The 21,145-nt window shown below is 33.0% G+C and overlaps 1 protein-coding gene across 8 annotated transcripts in view; it reads right to left on the reverse strand.

Moving 5' to 3' along the window:
- SOX5 (SRY-box transcription factor 5) overlaps positions 1-21,145 on the reverse strand; it is a 1,032,593-nt gene that overhangs the window by 309,985 nt on the left and 701,463 nt on the right. For all 8 annotated transcript variants that reach the window (XM_073020544.1, XM_073020543.1, XM_073020542.1 and 5 more), the window contains one exon: positions 8,343-8,553. In XM_073020544.1, the coding sequence (XP_072876645.1) occupies positions 8,343-8,553 (211 nt within the window). The remainder of the gene's footprint in view (positions 1-8,342; positions 8,554-21,145) is intronic.

Genomic DNA, 21,145 nt, shown 5'->3' on the forward strand with positions numbered 1-21,145 from the left:
TCTGCGCATATATTTGTGAGCTTAACATTTAGTTACATTCACTCTACCTTTGCTTCCCGCATCGTCACGATGTTGTTCCCATTACAGAGCTATGAAAATATTTGGTAGTTTTTAGAGTATATGTTTTTTAGTTATTTTGTTAAATTTACTCGTATTTTATTCTTTCTGATACCATGGTGCATCTCACAGCTTTGGAACATTTGTGCTGTACGTCGTGTCATTGTCCTGATGCTCAGATGACGTAAGGTTTTGGTGACTATTCTCAGGTCAAATCATACCCTTTGATTAATGAAGTCATTTAAGTCAATGTAGCTTTCCAGTTGTTGGAAGAGGCATATACATCCCCATATATATAATATACATAATATATATTTATAAATATATATTTATATTATATGTAATATATAACATATATTTATATTTATAATATATAATATATGTTTACATTATATATTATATTAAATATAAATACCCATTCTTTCTTTGTAATTTAAAAAAACAAAATTCTGTCAACATTCTACTACTCTTTTTTATGATACAAGTTTTGCTTCGTTACTGTCTCTTTTTTTGGTGATTAGATCATTGCCTTACTCAAATACATAAATTACTCCTTGATGCATCTCTCCCATCATTGCAGTTATTAAGTAAACATTCTTGTCATAGCAAATTCTCAGTAAAATTGAGTCTATTTATAGTTTTGTATATTCAAAGTACATGTCAAAGAATCTTGTGTATGTAAACATAAATGCATCTTAGTGGTTCTATGTTTATGCTAAAATTACCTTTCTGAAACTAACACTTTTAGATGCTTGCTTTTTGCAATTTATATTCCAATCTTTCATAAATACTACCTCTGTATTTTCTCTTTGTCTTTATTTACCAAGTCACTCCTCAGCTCAGCTTTCAATATATTTGTAGAGAGGAAAGTACAAAAGGTACATTGTTGTAGGAAATAAAATAATAAAAACATTCTCATGTTCATGTTCAGGTACAATAGTGACGTTTCTTTGTGTCTACCCTTCCTGCTATGGATGCTCTATTGCTCTATTTATTCTTTTATACCCAAGTTATTCTTACTTGATATTACCCTTTTCTAATTCCCAGTAGTTCTTTTTTTTTTTTTTTTTTTTTTTTTTTTTTTTTTGAGACAGAGTCTTGCTTTGTTGCCCAGGCTGGAGAGCAGTGGCACGATCTTGGCTCGCTGCAACCTCCACCTCCGTGGTTCAAGCGATTCTCTTATCTCAGCCTCCCAAGCAGCTGGGATTACAGGTGCCCAACACCATGCCCAGCTATATATATATATATATATATATATATTTTTGTGTGTGTATTTTTATTAGAGACAGGATTTTACTACATTGGCCAGGCTGGTCTCAAACTCCTGACCTCAGGTGATCCTGAGCATCACTTGAGCATCAGGTGATCCGCCCACCTCGGCCTCTTAGAGTGCTGGGATTACAGATGTGAGCCACTGCGCCTGGCCCCCAGTACTTCTTAATGTCTCCTGCTAAGAAAAGTAGGTGGGGGAGGTATCTATCTCCTGCACTCTTTTCTCTTGGGACTTACTCACTGGGCTTGGCATGCCATACACTTCCAAATTAAGTGTCTACGTATCCACTTAGAAGTCAATATGATACAATGGGGGAATACCAAGGCCATACACCAAATTTTCATAGAGAACATCATCTAAAGCTAAACCCCCAAAAGCTACTTTTAAAATACAACACATACTATCACAAAGCTGGTTCTTGGTAGACCTCAGCCCTGAACTCTGAAGGCACCTCAAATGAAAATTAAAAATTAACATGAGAGGGAACCACTTGCTAACTCATTCTATGAAGCCAGCATTACCAACTAAAAACAGAAAAAGACATTACATAAAATGTAATGTTGTATCTCATAAACATAGATGTAAAAATCCTTAATAAAATATTAACTGATCAAATCCAACAATATATAAAAATAATTATAAATTATAATCTAGTAGGATTTATTCCAAGTTTGCAAAGTCTGGTTCAACATTTGAAAAGCGTATCACATCAACGGTATAGTGAAAAATAAGCATATATCATATCAATAGATGCAGAAGAAACATTTGACAAATTCTAACAAATACTCATAATAAAAACTCTCAGCAAACTGGGAATAGAGTGGGGCCTTCTCAACTTGGTAAAAAAAAATTACAAAAATCCCACAGCTAACATCATACTTAATGGTGAGAATTAGATGCTTTCCCCCTTATAATCAAGAACAAGGCAAGGATGTCCCCTCTTACTACTCTTACTTACTCAACATTGTACTGGAACTCTTAGCTAATGCAAGAAGACAAAAAAATAAAATAAAGTTCACATCTTGAACAGCGATAAATACAACTGTCTTTGTTTGCAGATAACAAGATTGTCTACGTAGAAAATTTCAAGGAATGAGTAAAAACTACTAGAGCTAATAGTGAGTCCTGAAAAGGCCAAAGGATGCAAGGGCAATATACTACACTCAATGTCCCATATTTCAGCAACAAACAATTGAAATATAAAATTAAAAAGAATATAATTTATATTTACATTTAAATTTTTCTATCAAAAAAGAAATAGGTATAAATGTAACAAAGAATGTTTAAGATCTATATGTGGAAAACTATGAAACTCAATAGGAATCATTAAAGATCTTCATAAGTAGAGAGATATTTTATGTTCATAAATATGATAACTTGATATATTTAAGGTGTCAATTATTCCCAACATAATCTACAGGTATAACACAATCTCAATAAATTCAAGTAAGTTATTTTGTGGATATCAACAAATTGATTCTAAAGTCTACAAGAAAAGGTAACAGACTCAGGACACCAACACAATATTGAAGAAAAAGAAGAAAGTTGGAGGGCTGACACTATCCAACTTCAAGACTTATTATCAAGCTATGGTAATCAAAACAGGATGATACTAGCAAGAGAACAGACCAACTGATCAATGGAACAAAATACAGAGGGCAGAAATAGATCCACACAAATACGTTCAATTGATCTTTGGCAAGGAAAAAGGCAAGTCAATGAAGAAATAATGGTCTTTTCAACAAATGGTCTTGGAATAATTGGACTTCTATATGCCAAAAAAAAGCAAAAACAAAAACAAAAACAAACAAACGAACAGAAAAACCAAATGAATGCAGACACAGAACTACCTTTTACAAAATTTAACTCAAAAGGGATCATAGACCTAAACTGCAAAATGAAAAACTATACAACTTCAAGAGACAAGATAGGAGAAAATCTAAGTTACTCTGGATTACGTGATGATTACTTACAGACATCAAAAGCATAATCCATGGAAAACAATTAATAATTAGATTTTATTAAAATTAAAATGTTTACTCCTCAAAAGACAATGTTAAGACAATGCAAACACAAGCTGCAGACTGGTAGAAATATTTGCAAAACACATTTCTGACAAAGAACTTGTATATAAAATATACTAAGAACTCGAAAAACTCATTGACAAGAAAATGATTCAGTTAATAAATGCACAAAAGATCTAACCGGCCACCTCATCGAAGGCATATAAGCACACAAAAAGATGCTGAACATTGCTTAAAATTAGAGGACTACAAATTAAAACAATGAAATACCACTACACACCTATTTGAATGAATAAAATAAATGGACAATATCAAATTCTGATGAGAATGTAGAACAACAGAAACTTACATTCATTCCTGGTGGGAATGCAAATCTTACAGCCACTTTGTAAGATAGTCTGGCAGTTTCTCCCAAGGCTACAATATAATCTTCTCAGAAATTCCAGCATTCATATTCCTAAGTATTTAGGAATTCGGTTGAAAACTTATGTCCACATAAAAAACTGCATGTGAGTATTAATAGAAGCTTTATTCATAATAACCAAAAGCCAGAAGCAACCAATATGTGCTTTGATAGGCAAAAAGTATTTACAAAATAGTGGTATATTCATACAATGGAATATTGTTCACTGATAAAAAGAAATGAGCTATCAAGCTACAAACAGCTGTGGAAGAACCTTAAATTACTGAGTGACAGAGCCAGTCTGAAAAGTCCCCATGCTGTATTATTCTGATTATATGATTTTCTAGGAAAGGGGAAACTATACATAGTAAGAAAATCAGTGATTACTTGGGATTCTGGGGAAGAAAAGAGGGATGAATAGGTGAAACATAGGATAGTTTGGAGTAGTGAAGGCTATTCTACATGATACTGTCAGTGCTAAATAAGTGACAATATGCATTTGTTAATGCATACTGTATTATATATTGCACATTTCTATGCATTTGTACATATAAATGTATAATACAACATAATAAGTGAACCTTAACATAAGTAAATTAAAAAATATCATTGAGGAGTATGAGGGACACCAGTAAAGAATACAGAACTAATTTAACTGTTTTAAAAATATATGAAACAATTTCACTGAATGGGGTGGGGGAAAAGTAAGTTACCTTAGTAACTTTGGAAATTAATGGAATCTATAAGACTAAAAGCAAATGGACCCATACACTGTACCCTAGTTGACAAAGATATTTCCTATGGTAGTAGGAGTTAATTATTCTGATACTCTTCTACATGTATACTAGAAGAGAACAATTATATAAATGAGTGGTGGTTAGTAAGAGCCATATTTCTCACTGTTCGGGTGGAAATGTACAGATCAACAAGACATGAAGCTTCAATAATCCATGCAGAAACAGATTCAAGTTAGAGACATTAGGTAAGAACTCACGTTCAGCTTAATATAGACAAACATGGAAATATTTATAAATGTACACATATATAGCTTAGCATACACACATATATTTTCATTGCTCTGTCCGCTTAGAGGCCCTAAAAGAAATGATACATCAGAAGCAAGGAGTATACCCAGCATTCAGATCTTGCATTCTAATGTTCTCCAATAAAAGGAGCCAGAGCTTCTTAGAGATATGGATGGTTCTAGCACTGGAGCAAGAAATATACAAAATAAGCCCCCAATATCTTACAGTGTCAGAAAGAAAAGAAGTGCTAAACTAATAATAATCATTATCACAACCACAATAGTGGTATGTAAAAATGACACCCAAAATACAATATTTGTGAATCCATACTGATGTAAAAAATGATTGAATGAAATAATAAATGGTAGAGAAGAGATAAATCTCTCATGTAGAAAAATCCAAATAAATTATGTAGACACTCCGGCTCTAGTAACACAACTCCCTATTCCTTAAGTGTGGCTTACACAGAGCTCCTCCCCTCCAAAGAGCATGGTGTAGAAAGGGGACAGAGAGCGAGTTTACAATGGAGAAACTTGCAAGACACTACTTCAGCCAATGAACAAGGTCAACGCCAACATACTTAATTACATAGAAAGTATGTAACTGATACGAGATGACAAATATGGTATTTTACTTCTGTGGTCTTTCTCCCAAAACTCCAAATCTCATCTGATTGAGACAAACAACAGACAAATTCCAACAGAGAGATGTCCTGCAATGTATCTGAACAGCACTCCTCAAAACTCTGAAGGTCATCGAAAACAAGGACATTCTGAGAAGCTGTCCACAGCCAAAAAGAGCCTAAGAAGACATGACAACTAAATATGATGTGTTACCCTTGATGGTATCTTAAAACAGAAAAAGCACACTTGGTAAAAACTAAAGAAGTTTAAATCAACTCTGGACTTTAGTTAATAATAATGTATCAACGTGGGTTCGTTATTTTAACAAATATACCATACTAATATAAGATGTTAATAAGAGAGGAGACTGTATAAGGATGGAATACATGGGAACTCCTACTATCTGCTTAACTTTTCTGTAAATTTAAAACGGTTTTTTAAAAATAAAATGAGTGTATGAATTATAATAGTAAATCATGGTCATACTTTAGAATATGTGAAAGTCATTTCTTTTTTTTTTTTTTTTTTTTTTTTTTTGAGACAGAGTCTCGCTCTGTTGCCCAGGCTGGAGTGCAGTGGCCCAGTCTTGGCTCACTGTAACCTCCCCCTCCCAGATTCAAGCTATTGTCCTGCCTTGGCCTCCCGAGTAGCTGGGACTATAGGTGCACACCACCACACCTGGCTAATTTTTGTATTTTTAGTAGAGATGGGGTTTCACCATGTTGGCCAGGCTGGTCTCGAACTCCTGACCTTAGGTGATCCACCTGCCTTGGCCTCCTAAAGTGCTGGGATTATAGGCATGAACCACCGTTCCCAGTCTTGGCAGTTATTTCTTTTTAAAGTATATTACTTGGCAGAAGACACACTCATACTATAATTCTAAATGAAATAGGAAGCACAATATTTTAAAAGTACAGATACTCCTAGACTTATAATAGGATTATGCCCTTAAACCCTTTGTAAGTTGAAATTACCATTAAGTCAAAAATGCACTTAATTCAGCTAACCTACTGAACATCATAATTTAGCCTTGCCTACCTTAAACTAGCTCAGAACACACATGCTGTTACCCCACCATAGGGCAAAAATCATCTGGCAACACAGCGTACTGTGGAGTATCATTGTTTACCCTCTTGATTGTGTGGCTGACTGGGAGCTAAGGCTCCCTGCCACTGCCCAGCAATGAGAGAGAGTATCCTAATGCATACAGGAAAATATCAAAATTCTAAATTTGAAGTATGGTTTTACTGAATACGTATTGCTTTAGCCCCATCTTAAAGTTGATAAATCGTAAGTGGATCCATGGTAAGTTGGGGACCATATGCATAAAGCTAATCATAAAAAATTAGCAGAATACATAAAAATAAACACTAAAAAATACATCCTAAGGATAGGAATCCTATTAACCTCATATTAACATTATAAGGAAGAAAATAAAAATCACCTGCAACTATGACTTCATGCAAAAAATTACAATGCAATTGTCTATTAAAATATCAAAAATACAAAAAAATCAGATAAGATATCCCATTTTGCATGTCTCTAACTTCCTACATCTTTCAAAGAGGAGGAATTTTTTTTTTTAAGTTTAGCATATTTCACAAGTATTCTAAACTGAGTTGCTGAAGCAGTATAAAAATAATTAAACATTATTGCTATTTCACACAGGAATAGCTACGACTTCAGGTGATTTTAATTTTCTTGCTTATAATGTTTTATTTTTAAAAAATAATTATTATAAAGCTGTATTACTTTTAATATTAGGAAACAATCCACCATTTTAAAAACATAAGGTTGTCTGGATCCCCCTCAACACTCCATTTTTATCTCCATGAGAATGGGAGGACATGTAACAAAATATCCAAAATCTTTGGCTGACAAGAATATCTTTAAAATTCTTTCCAATTCTCAGATAATGAGAACTGCATAAATTTTAACCAAAATCCAGATCCCAGCTATGCATTTGGTAAGGAATCAGAATATTTAATTGTCACATGACTGCCACATACACAGGTTAACATAATTTTGTGTCAGGTATCCTCATAATTTACCAGCGTCCTAACAGACTAGCAATGAGCCCAACTTATTGTTACACAGTATACATGCAGTGTATTTTTGTTATAAAGTGTGTCTGCACATCATTGTTTGTTTTAAATTTCCATCTGATTGAAACAGGAGGTATGTTCTTGTGTGCAATATGGTACTCATGCTTAAGATGGACAGAGGTTTCAATAGGAGTTAGTAAGCATGTGTAACATAAAGGACGATCGTCAATTATGCACAAGTTTGTAAAATTTGCAACAGTTATTTTATTGGCTTGTTTGCTTTAATTTTAAGATTAGTCCATTTGCATATTACCTGAAGGCTCCTATCAGGAACTATTGAAGAGATTTAGAGGATAAAATCTTAAAAGAAAGACTTTCTGGAAGTTGAACAAATAGGAACTTAAGCATTTCTAAAAGTTAAAGAATCACTAATTTGTAAATACATAATAGTCCTAACCACATTAATTTTTGACTACACAGGAAACAGGTAGGATAAGATTATTAATGTATAAAGGTTATGAAATGTAGTGAAATTCTACATTAATCCACAAGGGAAAAAAAATTGGAGAGAAACAAACTAGACTGCAGATATTTGACAAGTAGGTTACTATTCCCGGCTCTGCTGCCACATTCTATTCTTGAATCATTTTCACTCAACTAATTTACTCATATGTGAAAATAACATCACAACATAAATTAATGATTTTAAAAATTGAGATAGACAGGCCTGAGTGTTTCTGAAAAAAATATACCAACCATCTTCATAGCAATAAGTTTCCATTTTGTGCAACTTAACTTTAAGAGTATAAATCAAAAAACAAATCAAGAAGTTAAAATCAAAGTATTAAAATCAGGACACAGCACCAACTTTGCTTTCTTTTCCAGCCTTTACCTTCCGGCTCGTTTTTGATGAGCTCTTCCATTTTCCTCTGCTTCAAGGTGTCAACAACATCAGCTAAACTGCCCTTGCGCCGTTCAGGAGTTCCCAGGGCTGTACTAGACAAGGACTCGCCACTCTGTCGCCCACCTTCTTCTGCCTTCTGAGGTGAGGTAGATGAGTTGTGTGGGGCAAATGAAGACATAACTTTATTGCCATCAACTTCCTGAAAGAGAAAGCAAAAGGACAAATAATTGTTTAAAATTCAGAAACTTAAAAAAAAAATTGGTTATATGGCGTATTCAGCTGAAAGATTGAAAAGTGAAATGTCACACTGCAAGAGGCAGAAAAACAAAGAAATTTCAAAAAAGAATAAATTAAGTTTGCATGGTAGGACTAGAGTAAGTCAAAGATCTATTCAAAGGAGAAACCAAAAATTGGAGATTCTCTCCTTTAAACTGAGTATAAATGACAATATAGTCTTATATGAAGCCTATATTATTAGATTTGTTTATTTTCCTGCTTTTGTTTGAGAGTCTCGGATTTTCCTATGGATATTAAATGTAGTGATCATTTGTGTTAAACTTCCTGACTTTGTAATATTTAAACAAATATCATTATACACAATTTATTTTCGTTTTCAGTAGCTGCCTCTTCTTGATAAATACTCTAATTAAAGTTTTAATTTTCTACCTCCCTCTCCTACTTTTAAGAAAGCATCCATCACATGGGTTATTTGACATCAGACAAGAATATTCCAAGTTCAATTTTGCCAATCCTGAAGACATTTTCAATTTCATTTGTTACATAAAGCACAGTTTCTGTCAATACTCTGCTATTTTGTATTTTAATCCTCATTTGCCCTATAAAATAAGGTCTGTTGCAGTTTTTGCTTCTTCATAATCATGTGAGTATGCAAATGAAAAGAATTTATTGTATGGTTCTAAAATGCAAATATCTTTTTATAGTCTATTGTCATCATTTTCTCACATATTCTAGCACAACTCTGGTAATTTATATAATATTTGGGGAATATTTTGTATAAAAGATACTAAGTTGATTTTTTAGAAATTATCAGGAGGAGTGATAATCAAATGATAAAGAAAAATTAATTTTCCTAAAGATTTTCCTTGTATAGTCTCTTACTTCCATAATCCTTTACCTTCCACAAAACAGACATCTTAAACATGAAGCTGTATCCTAAGATCTTTGAGTCTCACCCTATTTCTTAATTCTGCAACAGAAATATTTCTTAATTCTGCAACATTAAAAGTTTGCATTAAAATATATTTGAATGTGTGCCTATTTAATATTCAGGATATTAGTTTATACCTGTTTGCACATTTCTTCTCTACCTATTTAAGACACATTAATACAATCTGTTGATTTCCAAAAAGTAACAAATCACACTGATTGATACTCAATGTTTTTAAGGTTAATGCAATATTTTTGACTAGCTTAAAAATATGCTAACATAGTTGGTTTAAAAATCATCAGTGTAATTTTAAAAAATAGATTAAAAATAGAGATGTCAACACAAACATAATCTGTTAATATGATTTTTTTTGCTGTTAACAGATATTAATGAGTACAGGGACAACAGGCTATGCTACAAACATCAGTTTGTTGCATGTGGCTGAGGCATTTGGGGAAGGCAAAAAAAAAAAAATGCGCAACAGAATCTTCCAAATTATAATTCTAAATCTCAAATGGCTTTCATTTCTCACAAACATTACAGAATATGCCTCTGACTAGCACTATGCTTTGAGTGAATATTTTATGGACAAAGTAGCGTATAACACACTTGGATTTAGAAATCAATATACAAAATGTAACAATTACAAACTCCTGCAGGTTAAGTGAAGGTACACTTCTGGCATTATTAAAACCTACATATATATACAAACACATAAACACACACATATACATACACACCCCTAAAAAGAGCAATCACAAATTCATTCAGTAAATTAATAGGAATGTTTTTATGAATGGCCCATAACACAGTTTCATGTGCAAACCAGAATATTGCAAAACATCTGTACTAATTTTCCACAGATCTTTCTTCTCATTTCTTTCCAGGACCAAAAGCAGAAACATCCCAATGTTAGCTTCACTTTGAACGTTTCTCTATCTATACTCTGCTTTCACATTATATGATGACAAACTTTAGAAACAATAATTGGGGAGCTGACCTTTAATTGCCATAATTGAACATTACAATGAAATCAAGTCTATTAAAATATCAAAAATGTCAAAAAATATTCAGATAAGGTATCCCATTTTGCATACCTCTAACTTTCTATACCTTTCAAAGAGAAAAAAAATGTATGTTTTAAAGTTTAGTATATTTCACAAGTATTCTAAACTCAGTTGCTGCAGCCGTATAAAAATAAATTAATTAAATATTATTGCTATTTCACACAGGAATATTTACCTTATCAGTATTTCACCTGCCTGATTACGTTTCAGCCTCTGGCACTGTTAATCTCCTTAACAGTTTTATGTAGTTAACAGCTGTTTTGAGTGTGGGACTCCATTGTTCATTTGCATGGTGAATAGCTTGTTAAGGAGTGGTAGCACAGTCTTCAGTCAAGGAAATCCTATCTTTTTCAGAGCTTTCCCTGGGATTGCATTTGTCATACATGAAGTAATGATTCCATGTTTCACTTCACTTTGCTGGCAGGTGAAATCAAGAGAACCAGCTAACATAGGCATAAGTGGTCCAGACCAGCAGTATCTATTTAATCAAGTTTTGTGAATTCTAAGGGCATACCAGTACTTTGCAAACAAGTTCCCAGAACTGTGATATACGACCTCTAAAGTCTAATCATAAAAGAGGTTTCTCAACTTTCAGAATAAAGTTGATAATCTTCCTTTGTTATTTTTGAACAAGCTTTGCTTAATCTTACCCCTTTTGTTACCTTTGCAACCAATAGAAAAAGGGTCTGCCTAACATATGTATTCTCATTAAAATATCTTTTTAAAACTGAATTCTTGTTAATTCATTTTAAAGACAGAATATTGCTATGAAGATGTTGAAAGAAATACTATTCCCACCTTAATATTTAAACTCTAATTTATATGATGAGATAATTAAGAAGAATTAACTCATTTTATGAAAAAAGATTATATGAAATAACCAGATACATGTGTTTCTTTTATTATTCAAGTGACATTTCATCCTTGACTTCTGGCCTTAAGAAACATATTATTATGCTTACTTCTTGGCCTTATAAACTGAAATTAAGTTCATGCTTAGAAACATTACATTAATATTCCAGTCTATCAGACAGTAATTGATAAGAATGATAGCAAATATGTATTGAATACTTTGTGTTAGGCACGCCTTAAAGTGCTTTACATGTATTAACTCAATTCTCATAGCAAGCCTAATTATAATTTCCATTTCATAGCTGGATAAACTGAGGCAGAGAGACTGAAGCACAGTATATGCTGAAAGTCACATGACTGCCAAAAGGTAGAGTGAAAAATCAGCCCTAACCTATTGGGCTCCAGAGCTCTCATGGACAAAGCCCTTATGGACAAAGTAGCTTATAGCGTACTTGGATTTAGAAATCAATGTTATTATACCTCTTTCATCTATGTCTGTATCTATCAATGTTACGGGTGAACAAGACATTTGTCTTTTTAATAAGTATGAAAATAAGAGGTTTCCACTGCAATACGTTCAAGTCCTAAAGAAAACAAATGAGCTATATGTGTTTAAATTAATTAAATCAACCACATTCCAGACTTATAAAGCTCTGTCCATCCAAATATCCACTGGTTTATGTCATATTTTTAAAATAAATTTTAATGTTTAAAGAATTATTTAAACCAAATATATAGATTTATATTTCTACATGACTAATCAGAATAATGGTACTCCGTAGTCTGTTTTTGTAACTATCTTTATAAAATTTGTGAGCATCTCCGGCATCCTTTCCAATAAAATTAAGTTTTGAATTTAGAAAAAAGCTAGTACAGAAGATCTGGACTATCATCAATTAGATTCTCATGAATGCATGTCCAGTAATTTGGGTACTGTACAGAGATAGCATAAGATGAACTACAGATACGCAGAGAGGACGCTTTGGTGCTCAATAAGTTTTGATACAGTCATGTTCCTCTTCCAGCAGCGGGTCATGATTTATAAAATATTACCAGGATTGCTGGGCATGGTAGCTCACACCTGTAATCCCAGCACTTTGGGAGACCAAGGTGGGCAGATCACAAGGTCAAGAGATCAAGACCACCCTGGCCAACATGGTGAAACCCCATCTCTACTATAAATACAAAAATTATCTGGGCATGGTGGCACATGCCTGTAATCCCAGCTACTCTGGACACTGAGGCAGGGGAATCGCTTGAACCCACAAGGCGGAGATTGCAGAGAGCCAAGATCGCGCCACTGCACTCCAGCCTGGCAATAGAGCTAGACTTTGTTTAAAAAAAAAAAAAAAAAGAAGAAGAAGAAATCACCAGGACAAGGTAAAACAAAACTTCAAAAAATATCTTAAAAGCTATAATATTTGACTGTTCCTTAAATTCCATCAAAAGAGGATAAAAATATACCTTATTTCAAATGTCAAAACCAAATTTCACTACTTGTAATCTCTTCTGCCAAATTAGGAGGTACCAAATTGAATTTAGTTATAGAAAAAATGTAACAATTGTCTAAAGAGCTCTTTCAATTATTTTTCGAGTTATCTTGATTAAAATAATTTTTCATAAAATGTCTGCATGAAACCCTAAACCACACTTACTCCTTTGGGACTACTGATCCCTTGAAGATAGCTATAAATGCTATTTTAAACACATATGCACATGCATAAACACACACTCATGTGATTGCACATATAATTTCATAAAGTTTTACAGAGTTAACTTTATATGTTCGTAGTTCCAGTTATGAACCTCCTCCAGGAAATTCGCTATGAACTCTTATGAACCATGGATTCTAGGTTAAGGAATGTATACCTGACCTAAATGTATACCTTCCCAGAAAAATAATATAAGCTCATCAATATAGACAGTTAGGTGGTTTTAAAAAACCAGCTGCCTGCAAAAAAACAAGAAACAAAAAAAAACCTTATCAAGATAAAAGTGTATCTTTTATCAAGATAAATGTTTATCTTTTATCAAGATAAAAGTTTATTCATCTTTTATCAAGATGTTTATCTTTTATCGAGATAAAAGTTTATTTCAGGTATACATGTTAATATCGTAAAATTTTATTGCTCCAAAGATAAGCATTTAGAAAGAGATACATATTTTAGTTATTCTTTAAAGAGTAATAAATACGGCAATGATTGTTTTCTTATTCAGTAATCATCTTGTGATAATACGCACAGAAATCTGAAATGCAAGACAGAATTGCTGACTTTTACAAATGAATTCTGCAATTTTGACAGCAAGTTTGATCAGCTCAATTTTCCAATATTAATATTCCTAAAAATGAGTTGTAAATATAAAAGAGATACATTGAGGCAAAACCAAGTTTACAAAACTCAATAGAGAACACTAAGAAATTTTCTCTGGTTAAGATGATCAAAGTCAGTACTCTGGGAGCAAGATATTGTCGGTTCCCAATAACTACAGAATAAAGGTCAGCACTTACAGACAGACCTCTGAAGAGTGTTTGTTATAATAATGATTATGGATGAAGTCATCCAATTTAAAACCTTTCCTTAATTTTTGTCTGAAAAATAGCTAATTGTACTTAGGTCCAGTAGTTCAAAAAGTGAAAAATAACAGAAGTACTTTTGTTTGGCCTATTTCGGTAGGTCACCTAGACAGACAGCTTATCACAACTGGTCATCCCTGTATATTTGAGAAAGTCACTGATAATACCTTTGTAAAACTTCCAGATCAGTACTTATAACATCAGGAATCCTTAGTGCCTAAACAACTACAGGGTACACTACTTACAATTACAGATTTTAGATAAGTGGGCCTCGAATCTATCTTGGGATGGGGTCAGGAAGCTACATATGCGCATTTTTTAAAGTTCTCTAAAGAAGTGTGATGATCAGTGGCGAGGCTGGTATGCACTGGCCTAATCTAGACCGCTTACAAGAAAGTTAACAGCCAAGTCAGTTTTTAAGGAATGTTTATATTTTATATATTCAATATTATTATATGATTGAAATTCTCTGAAAATTAGTATTCTGAATCCTTAGAAACATTTATTCACCACAATATTAAAAATGGGTAGAAATTCTAAAATACTTAAATAGGCATCTGCATCCTTTTTTCTCTATGATCTAAGGAAAGCTCTAATTTCCTGAACTAATGAGTTCTAATTTTTTCTAACTTTCAAAGAACATTGGAGAAACTTTACAAATTAATTTGTGTCTTTAATGCAGACGTCGCACACTCTTGGGGTAGACGGAATATTCTAGACAGTAACGGTCCTCATCCAGTTCAGGCAAAAAGATTATCATTTTATAAAAATGGCCCCATTACACTTCAAAAATATAATCCAGCCCGTATTTCAAACATTTCTTATGTATTTTGGGACAGTGCAAACAGAAGTGAGAACTCTTTAATGTTTTTTTCAAAGCCTAAAAATATAGACTCTTTTAAAGATTGCTATTCAACAGGATGGAAATTCAGCAGAAGTCTAACTTGGTTTTGCATTTCTTTGCCAAGCATTGAGATGAAATGTTAGTTTAGGCTTATGTTTAATTACTAATTAGGAAACTAAATAAATATTTAAAAGTGTGTTCTTCAAAAATTGCATTCAAATGGTACTAAACAACAATAAAGAATGATAGCATAGTGACAGGTGATTTTTATAAACATGATCCACAAATGGTGGTCCTCAAAATAATATCATTGGCATCACCAGGGAACACTTTAAACACTTTTCTCAGGCCTCACCCCAGACTTCCTGAATCAGATGTTCAGGAGGTGGAGCCCAACCAAATCTGAGTTAACAAGCCTTCCACGTGAGACTAAAGTTTGAGAACTACTGTCATAGAAAAAAACTGTTAAGAGCTAAGGAGAGAAGGAGAGGCAGAGAAGGAAAGGGGAGAATTATTAAAAGCTGCAGTGGGGAAGAAAGACATCATTAAAGTAATGGGACAGGAATTTGAGAAGAGTGAGAAAAGGTAAAATATATTCCAGGGAGGAAAAGAAGTGTAGTGGGGATGGAGGAGAGTCAGCAAACATGCAAAAATTACATATATATATTTATATATATAAACACATATTGTAGAAGAATGACTTTTAACTTTTTAATAGTCATTTTGGCATTTGTTGAAACAGGCTTATGTTTCCTGATGTCCTACTAACTATATAGATTAGGAAATCTAAGATTTGTGTCAAAATTGAATTGTGAAAATAGATTATTTTTAGAAATGCACCAACATTTAGTTTAAATTTATTATTAGATCTCATTTATAATATAAAAATATTATATTTTGTTTTACAAATCACTATCATGTTTACTATCTAATTTAATTCTGGTGAATGAAACTGAAAGTTAAGGGCAAATTTTGTGATTATCAATAAGAGATGCTATAAATAGGATAAACAGTTTTAAAAATATCTTTACTTTTATGTAGACGCTACATGGGCAAAAGTGTCTAACGTGTTTTTTTTTTTTCCCCCCCAAATGTTCCTTCAGAGCATTTGAAAATATTCCTTCAGAATCACATTTGCTAATAATCTCAGAAATGCTGCATTCAAGAATAAAATGTATGTTTTCATGTGCTCTCAAAACCTCTTAATAAGCAAAAGTGGCATTTAGAAAATTGCTAATACATTAACTAATAGAACCTGTAAAAACAAAGAACATTTTGCGCTGTGACAGCCTCATTATCTTCCTGCAGATGATTTGTGCACTATGTCTTACTTATGTTTAAACATCTAGCAAATACACTTTAAGACATTTGATGATCTCTTCCCTGAGCAAAAACCAACCATAAGATGTGTCTAAACAAAAGTGAGACTACAAATCAAAACATTTCCTTTTAACATTTGTAATAAATTTAACATTTATTGTAAGTAGCCACTGATTAGATATAATTTTTCTGTCATTCTCCTAAATCTCTAGAACCTTTTTATTGTCATTTTTAGTAAACTTGACTAAATATTCACTCTCTGCGTCTGAAGGAATAAATAAGATATAAGGAATTTCTCAAATTTTCATCTGTATTCTGTACCAAAATTTGTAATAGAGTTGCGTAAATATAGGAAATTGAGGAAATGACTTATTTTTATTCCACATAGCAATAAATGCAGTTTTTTACACAGAGCATTCACTGAGTAAAGAAGCTAAATGTTTGCTACCACTGCTTATAACTGGAAACTGACTATGTCTTCAGTAATAAATACAATAGATTGTGGTCCCCCCATGCAGTAAAATAAAATGGTACCAAATCAGTATAAAGCAGTTGTTAAGAAACTGGAGGCAGAAGTCAGGATATTTGGGTCAAGGACAGGCTCTGTTATTTATAATCTGTATTATACAGTTATATATAATTCTATAATCTAGGGCAAACTGTCTAAACTCTCTACATCTGTTTCCTCATCTAGAAAATGGGATAAGTGAAAATTAATACATATGTATATAATTGATCTCCAAAATTTAACAGTAATGAAAAATAAACATTTTAAAAAGGAAATATTACTTCATTCACTCTATTTTCTCTTTCAATTATGTAACAAAATGTTTTGAATGCTAACTTGCAGGGCAGCATAGAGATGGGTTAAGCACACAGAATTTGAAGCCAAATAGCTTTGGTTCAAATCCTGGCTCCATCATTCACTAGCTGTGTGACCTTGGACAAATCATACAATTCAATCCTTGTATGCCTTAATTTTCTCATCTGCAAAATGGGGATAATATTAGCATTTAATACCTCACTGGGTTGTTAGAGGATTATAAGTTAAAATACAATGACTTATATGAGCTACGGTATTACATAAGTTAATAACATGTGTTATGAGCTATAAAATTCATAAAATGGCAACCAATATTACAAGAGTTATATGAGTGTTTGTTAAAATAAATGTGCTTCCAGGCATATTAGCCTATAAAGATGAATAAAACATAGAATATACAAAAATGAATAAAGCAAAAAATAGACCCTTTACCAGAAAAGTGAAGAAAAAAGATATTAGGAGGAGAAAAGCCCTTTCTTTCACCCACCCTGCCAAAAATAGAATATGCACATACAAGCAGTTTTTAGAGTTATTTCTGCCAAAATCAAACTGTATCCAGGGAAACATTTTTTTTAAAATAATTTAAAATATATTTAATGTGGTCCATTTTTAAAGATAACCTAATACAAACTTTTCTTTTGTTTATAAGGGAATAAAAGGTATTCCACAAAATGCTATACAGCATTAGTAAGCTTTTACCTCTGTTTCATACTCAGTTTTCAAATTTCACAGTTTCATGGTTCTCTTGAAAGTGATAACTCAGAGAAAAGATCAAAGGAAAGATGCTCAATTACTACTCATTATGAAATAAAACTTTTAAAAGTGAAAGTTTGAAAAAAATGAAGAGGAATGAATTGTTTGTCATAAATACATGACACCAATTACTTTTTATGTCATATTTCGACTTTTTCTGTTTCTGAGATGTGCACATCAAGCTCTTTCTTTCTTTTTGAGGACATCAGCACCACTAGATTGCCTGGCAAATAAATCCTTAGATTCCTTTACAGGGAAAATATGAAACAACAATAGTAATATGAAGAAGGGTACTATCAAGTACAAATTCTCCATTTTTGCTAGCTTCTCTCTGCTATGCTCCAGCAACATCTTGAAACACAGTCTTCAGGGAATTTCTCTGAGAATTATAAAAGTCTGTAAAACATATGCCGTCTCACTATATGAGGCTAATTTCATAGCCTAAAGTCAATCCGCTCTGTTACGCCACCACACTAGTCTTCCCCTTAAAAAAGTGCTAAAGACCTATTTTTCTATACTAATTAAGACTCTCAATAGAGAACTATGTTTAGGGCAAAAGAAGATTTTTTTTTTTTTTTTTTTTTTTTTTTTTTGGGAAAGAAACATTTAACATGAACTGACATTAGGCAGTGAGTTGAGAAATAAGAAACACAAATTTCAGTTCTCAGTCTAAAAGTAATGGTAAGGTATTAAACAGTCCACGGTCTCTTACAAAATTTCTCAACTAGCCAAATTATTTATTCACACTGTAAAGCAGAACTTCCTGAACCCACTTTAGCGGGCCCATAAGGACCATCCCACAGCACACACAATCACTGAGATACTGGCATTCTTAATGTAAAATATTAGGTTCTCTGCAAAGATTATTTTCATGTAGTTTACATGAGCAATGCTTATACATAGATTTAGTCAATCTTATAGTTTTAAAGGATATAAAAAGTACCTTTGATGAGATACACAAAATCTATTTATTTACCAATGTTTCAATAAAATTATAGCTACCAATTTTGGAGTTCTTAAAGGCACTGTTGCAAATGTTCTATGGACTTTAAAAAAATAATTCTGGGAGAAATTCCCTGAAGAATGTTATTGCTGTTTAACATATGATGAAATTAAAGTTCTAAAAGTAATTTACCCCAAATAATAGTAAGAAATGGTAAATTGGAGAATTAAACCTAAGATCCAATTCTAAACTCCTTGCTGTGGTCATCATTAAGCTTCCTCGACTGATACAGGTGCTGCAAGAAATGCCAAAGGTATACGAAAATAAAGCTGGTTTTCTCTCTCTTCAAATAGTTTAAAATTAAATTTGAGAGGCATCGAAATGCACCTGAAACAATTAGCAATCATAACAACTATAATAAGTACTAATTTTTAGAGTAGCAAATTATACATGCAAAAGACGTTTAGAGAAGAGAGAATGCTGGAAATCAAAGAAAAATGGAAAACTTCTTATCACAGTACTAATCACACTCTTTTGGGATTGTTCATTTAATTTTCTTTCTATACCATGAAGGCAGGGAACATGTCTGATTACTCACACACACACTATGCCGTTATTAATGTTCCATTAATACATGTTGAGTTAATTATTAATTTATTAAATCTTCATGTATAGAGAGTCTTTTAGTTTAAGCCTAGAAGAAATAAGTGAAGAGGAAAAGATACAGAGCATTCCTGGAGGCACCACCCAGGAAATTTTACAGTGCATATACACACACGCTACAGGGAAGGAAGTGGCTCAACCAAAAGAAATGAAGAATAGTAAATAGAAGGCTAACATAGGAGAGTCATTTCATGAAGGGTCATGAAAGTCAAGTAGGGTAGTTTACATTTGACCTAGCAGGCGATGAGGAACTATTGTTGATCTATAGTGAGTGATTCTATTAAAGTAGCTTGTTAGGAAGATTAGTCTAGCAGTGGTATGTAGAATTAATTGGGTAGAGGAGAAAGTAAAGATCTCCACTGAATAGGAAACTGTTACCATGACACATATGTGACAATAAAAGGCCTTCCACTAGATTGTAGCAGTGGAAGTTGAAAAGAACCATCATATCTATCTGTCATCTGTGATTATCAACTGTTTTGGAAAATAGGTTGCACTCAGCAAGGAGCTTTTCCATACCGCATATATTCAAATTATTTTTGTTCACGTTCCAGAGTGCATTGCCCTTCTCTCTTCATCCACAGTCTAGTGATAGTTACTTCTATAGGGACAATGATGGGAATGTGTAAGGCATATGGAAAAAGGCTAATAGCTACTTTTAGATAGTTAGATACTCTACACACAATGTGTGATAATCGATGACAGTGTCCTTAGGGAGTTTTTTCTTTTTTTTTTTTTGAGGCGGAGTCTTGCTCTGTTGCCCAGACTGGAGTGTAGTGGCACGATCTTGACTCACTGCAATTTGTGCCTCCTGGATTCAAGCAATTCTCCTGCCTTCTCCTCCTGAATAGCTGTGATTACAGGTGCCCACCACCACAACTGGCTAATATTTTGTATTTTTACTAGAGACGGGGTTTCACCATATTGGCCAGACTGGTCTCAAACTCCTGATCTCAGGTGATGCACTCACCTTGGCCTCCCAAAGTACTGGGATTACAGGTGTGAGCCACCATGCCCGGCTGGGAGTTATTTTAATTTGTAATTTAATATGCCTGTGTGTGTGTGTATGCAAGGCAGATGCATATATATGCACTTTGTTGTTTTTTGTTTGTTTGATTTTACAATGTATGCTAATTTCCTATGAGAAGGGCAAAATAATAATAATAATAATAATAATAATAAATCACTAATTAAACTTAAGAGCCTCTGCAGAGCAAAGAAAACTATCAACATAGTAAACAGACAACCTACAGAATGGGAGAATATATTTGCAAACTATGCATCTGACAAAGGTCTAATATCCAGCATCTGTAAGGAATTTAAATTGACAAGAGAAAAACAAACAGCCCTATTTAAAAGTGGGCAAGGGACATGAACAGACACTTCTCAAAAGAAGACGTACATGCACCCAAAAAGGATATGGAAAAAAAGCTCAATACTATTGATCATTAGATAAATGCAAATAAAAACCACAGTGAAATACCATCTCACACCAGTCAGAATGGTCATTATTAAAAAGCCAAAAAGTAACAAGTGTGGTGAAGTTGAAGAGAAGAGGGAATCCTTATACGCTGTTGGTGGGAGTGTTAATTAGTTCAACCATTGTGGTAAGCAGTATGGTGGCTCCTCAAAGAGCTAAAGCCAGAACTATCATTTGTCTCTGCAATCCTATTACAGTAATCCTATTACCTAGACACAGAAGAATACAAAGCATTCTACAGAAACATGCATGTGAATGTTCATTGCAGCACTGTCCACAATAGAAAAGACATGGAATTAACCT

This window comes from Chlorocebus sabaeus, chromosome 11 (genome assembly GCF_047675955.1).
Source record: "Chlorocebus sabaeus isolate Y175 chromosome 11, mChlSab1.0.hap1, whole genome shotgun sequence".
Lineage (NCBI taxonomy): Eukaryota > Metazoa > Chordata > Mammalia > Primates > Cercopithecidae > Chlorocebus > Chlorocebus sabaeus.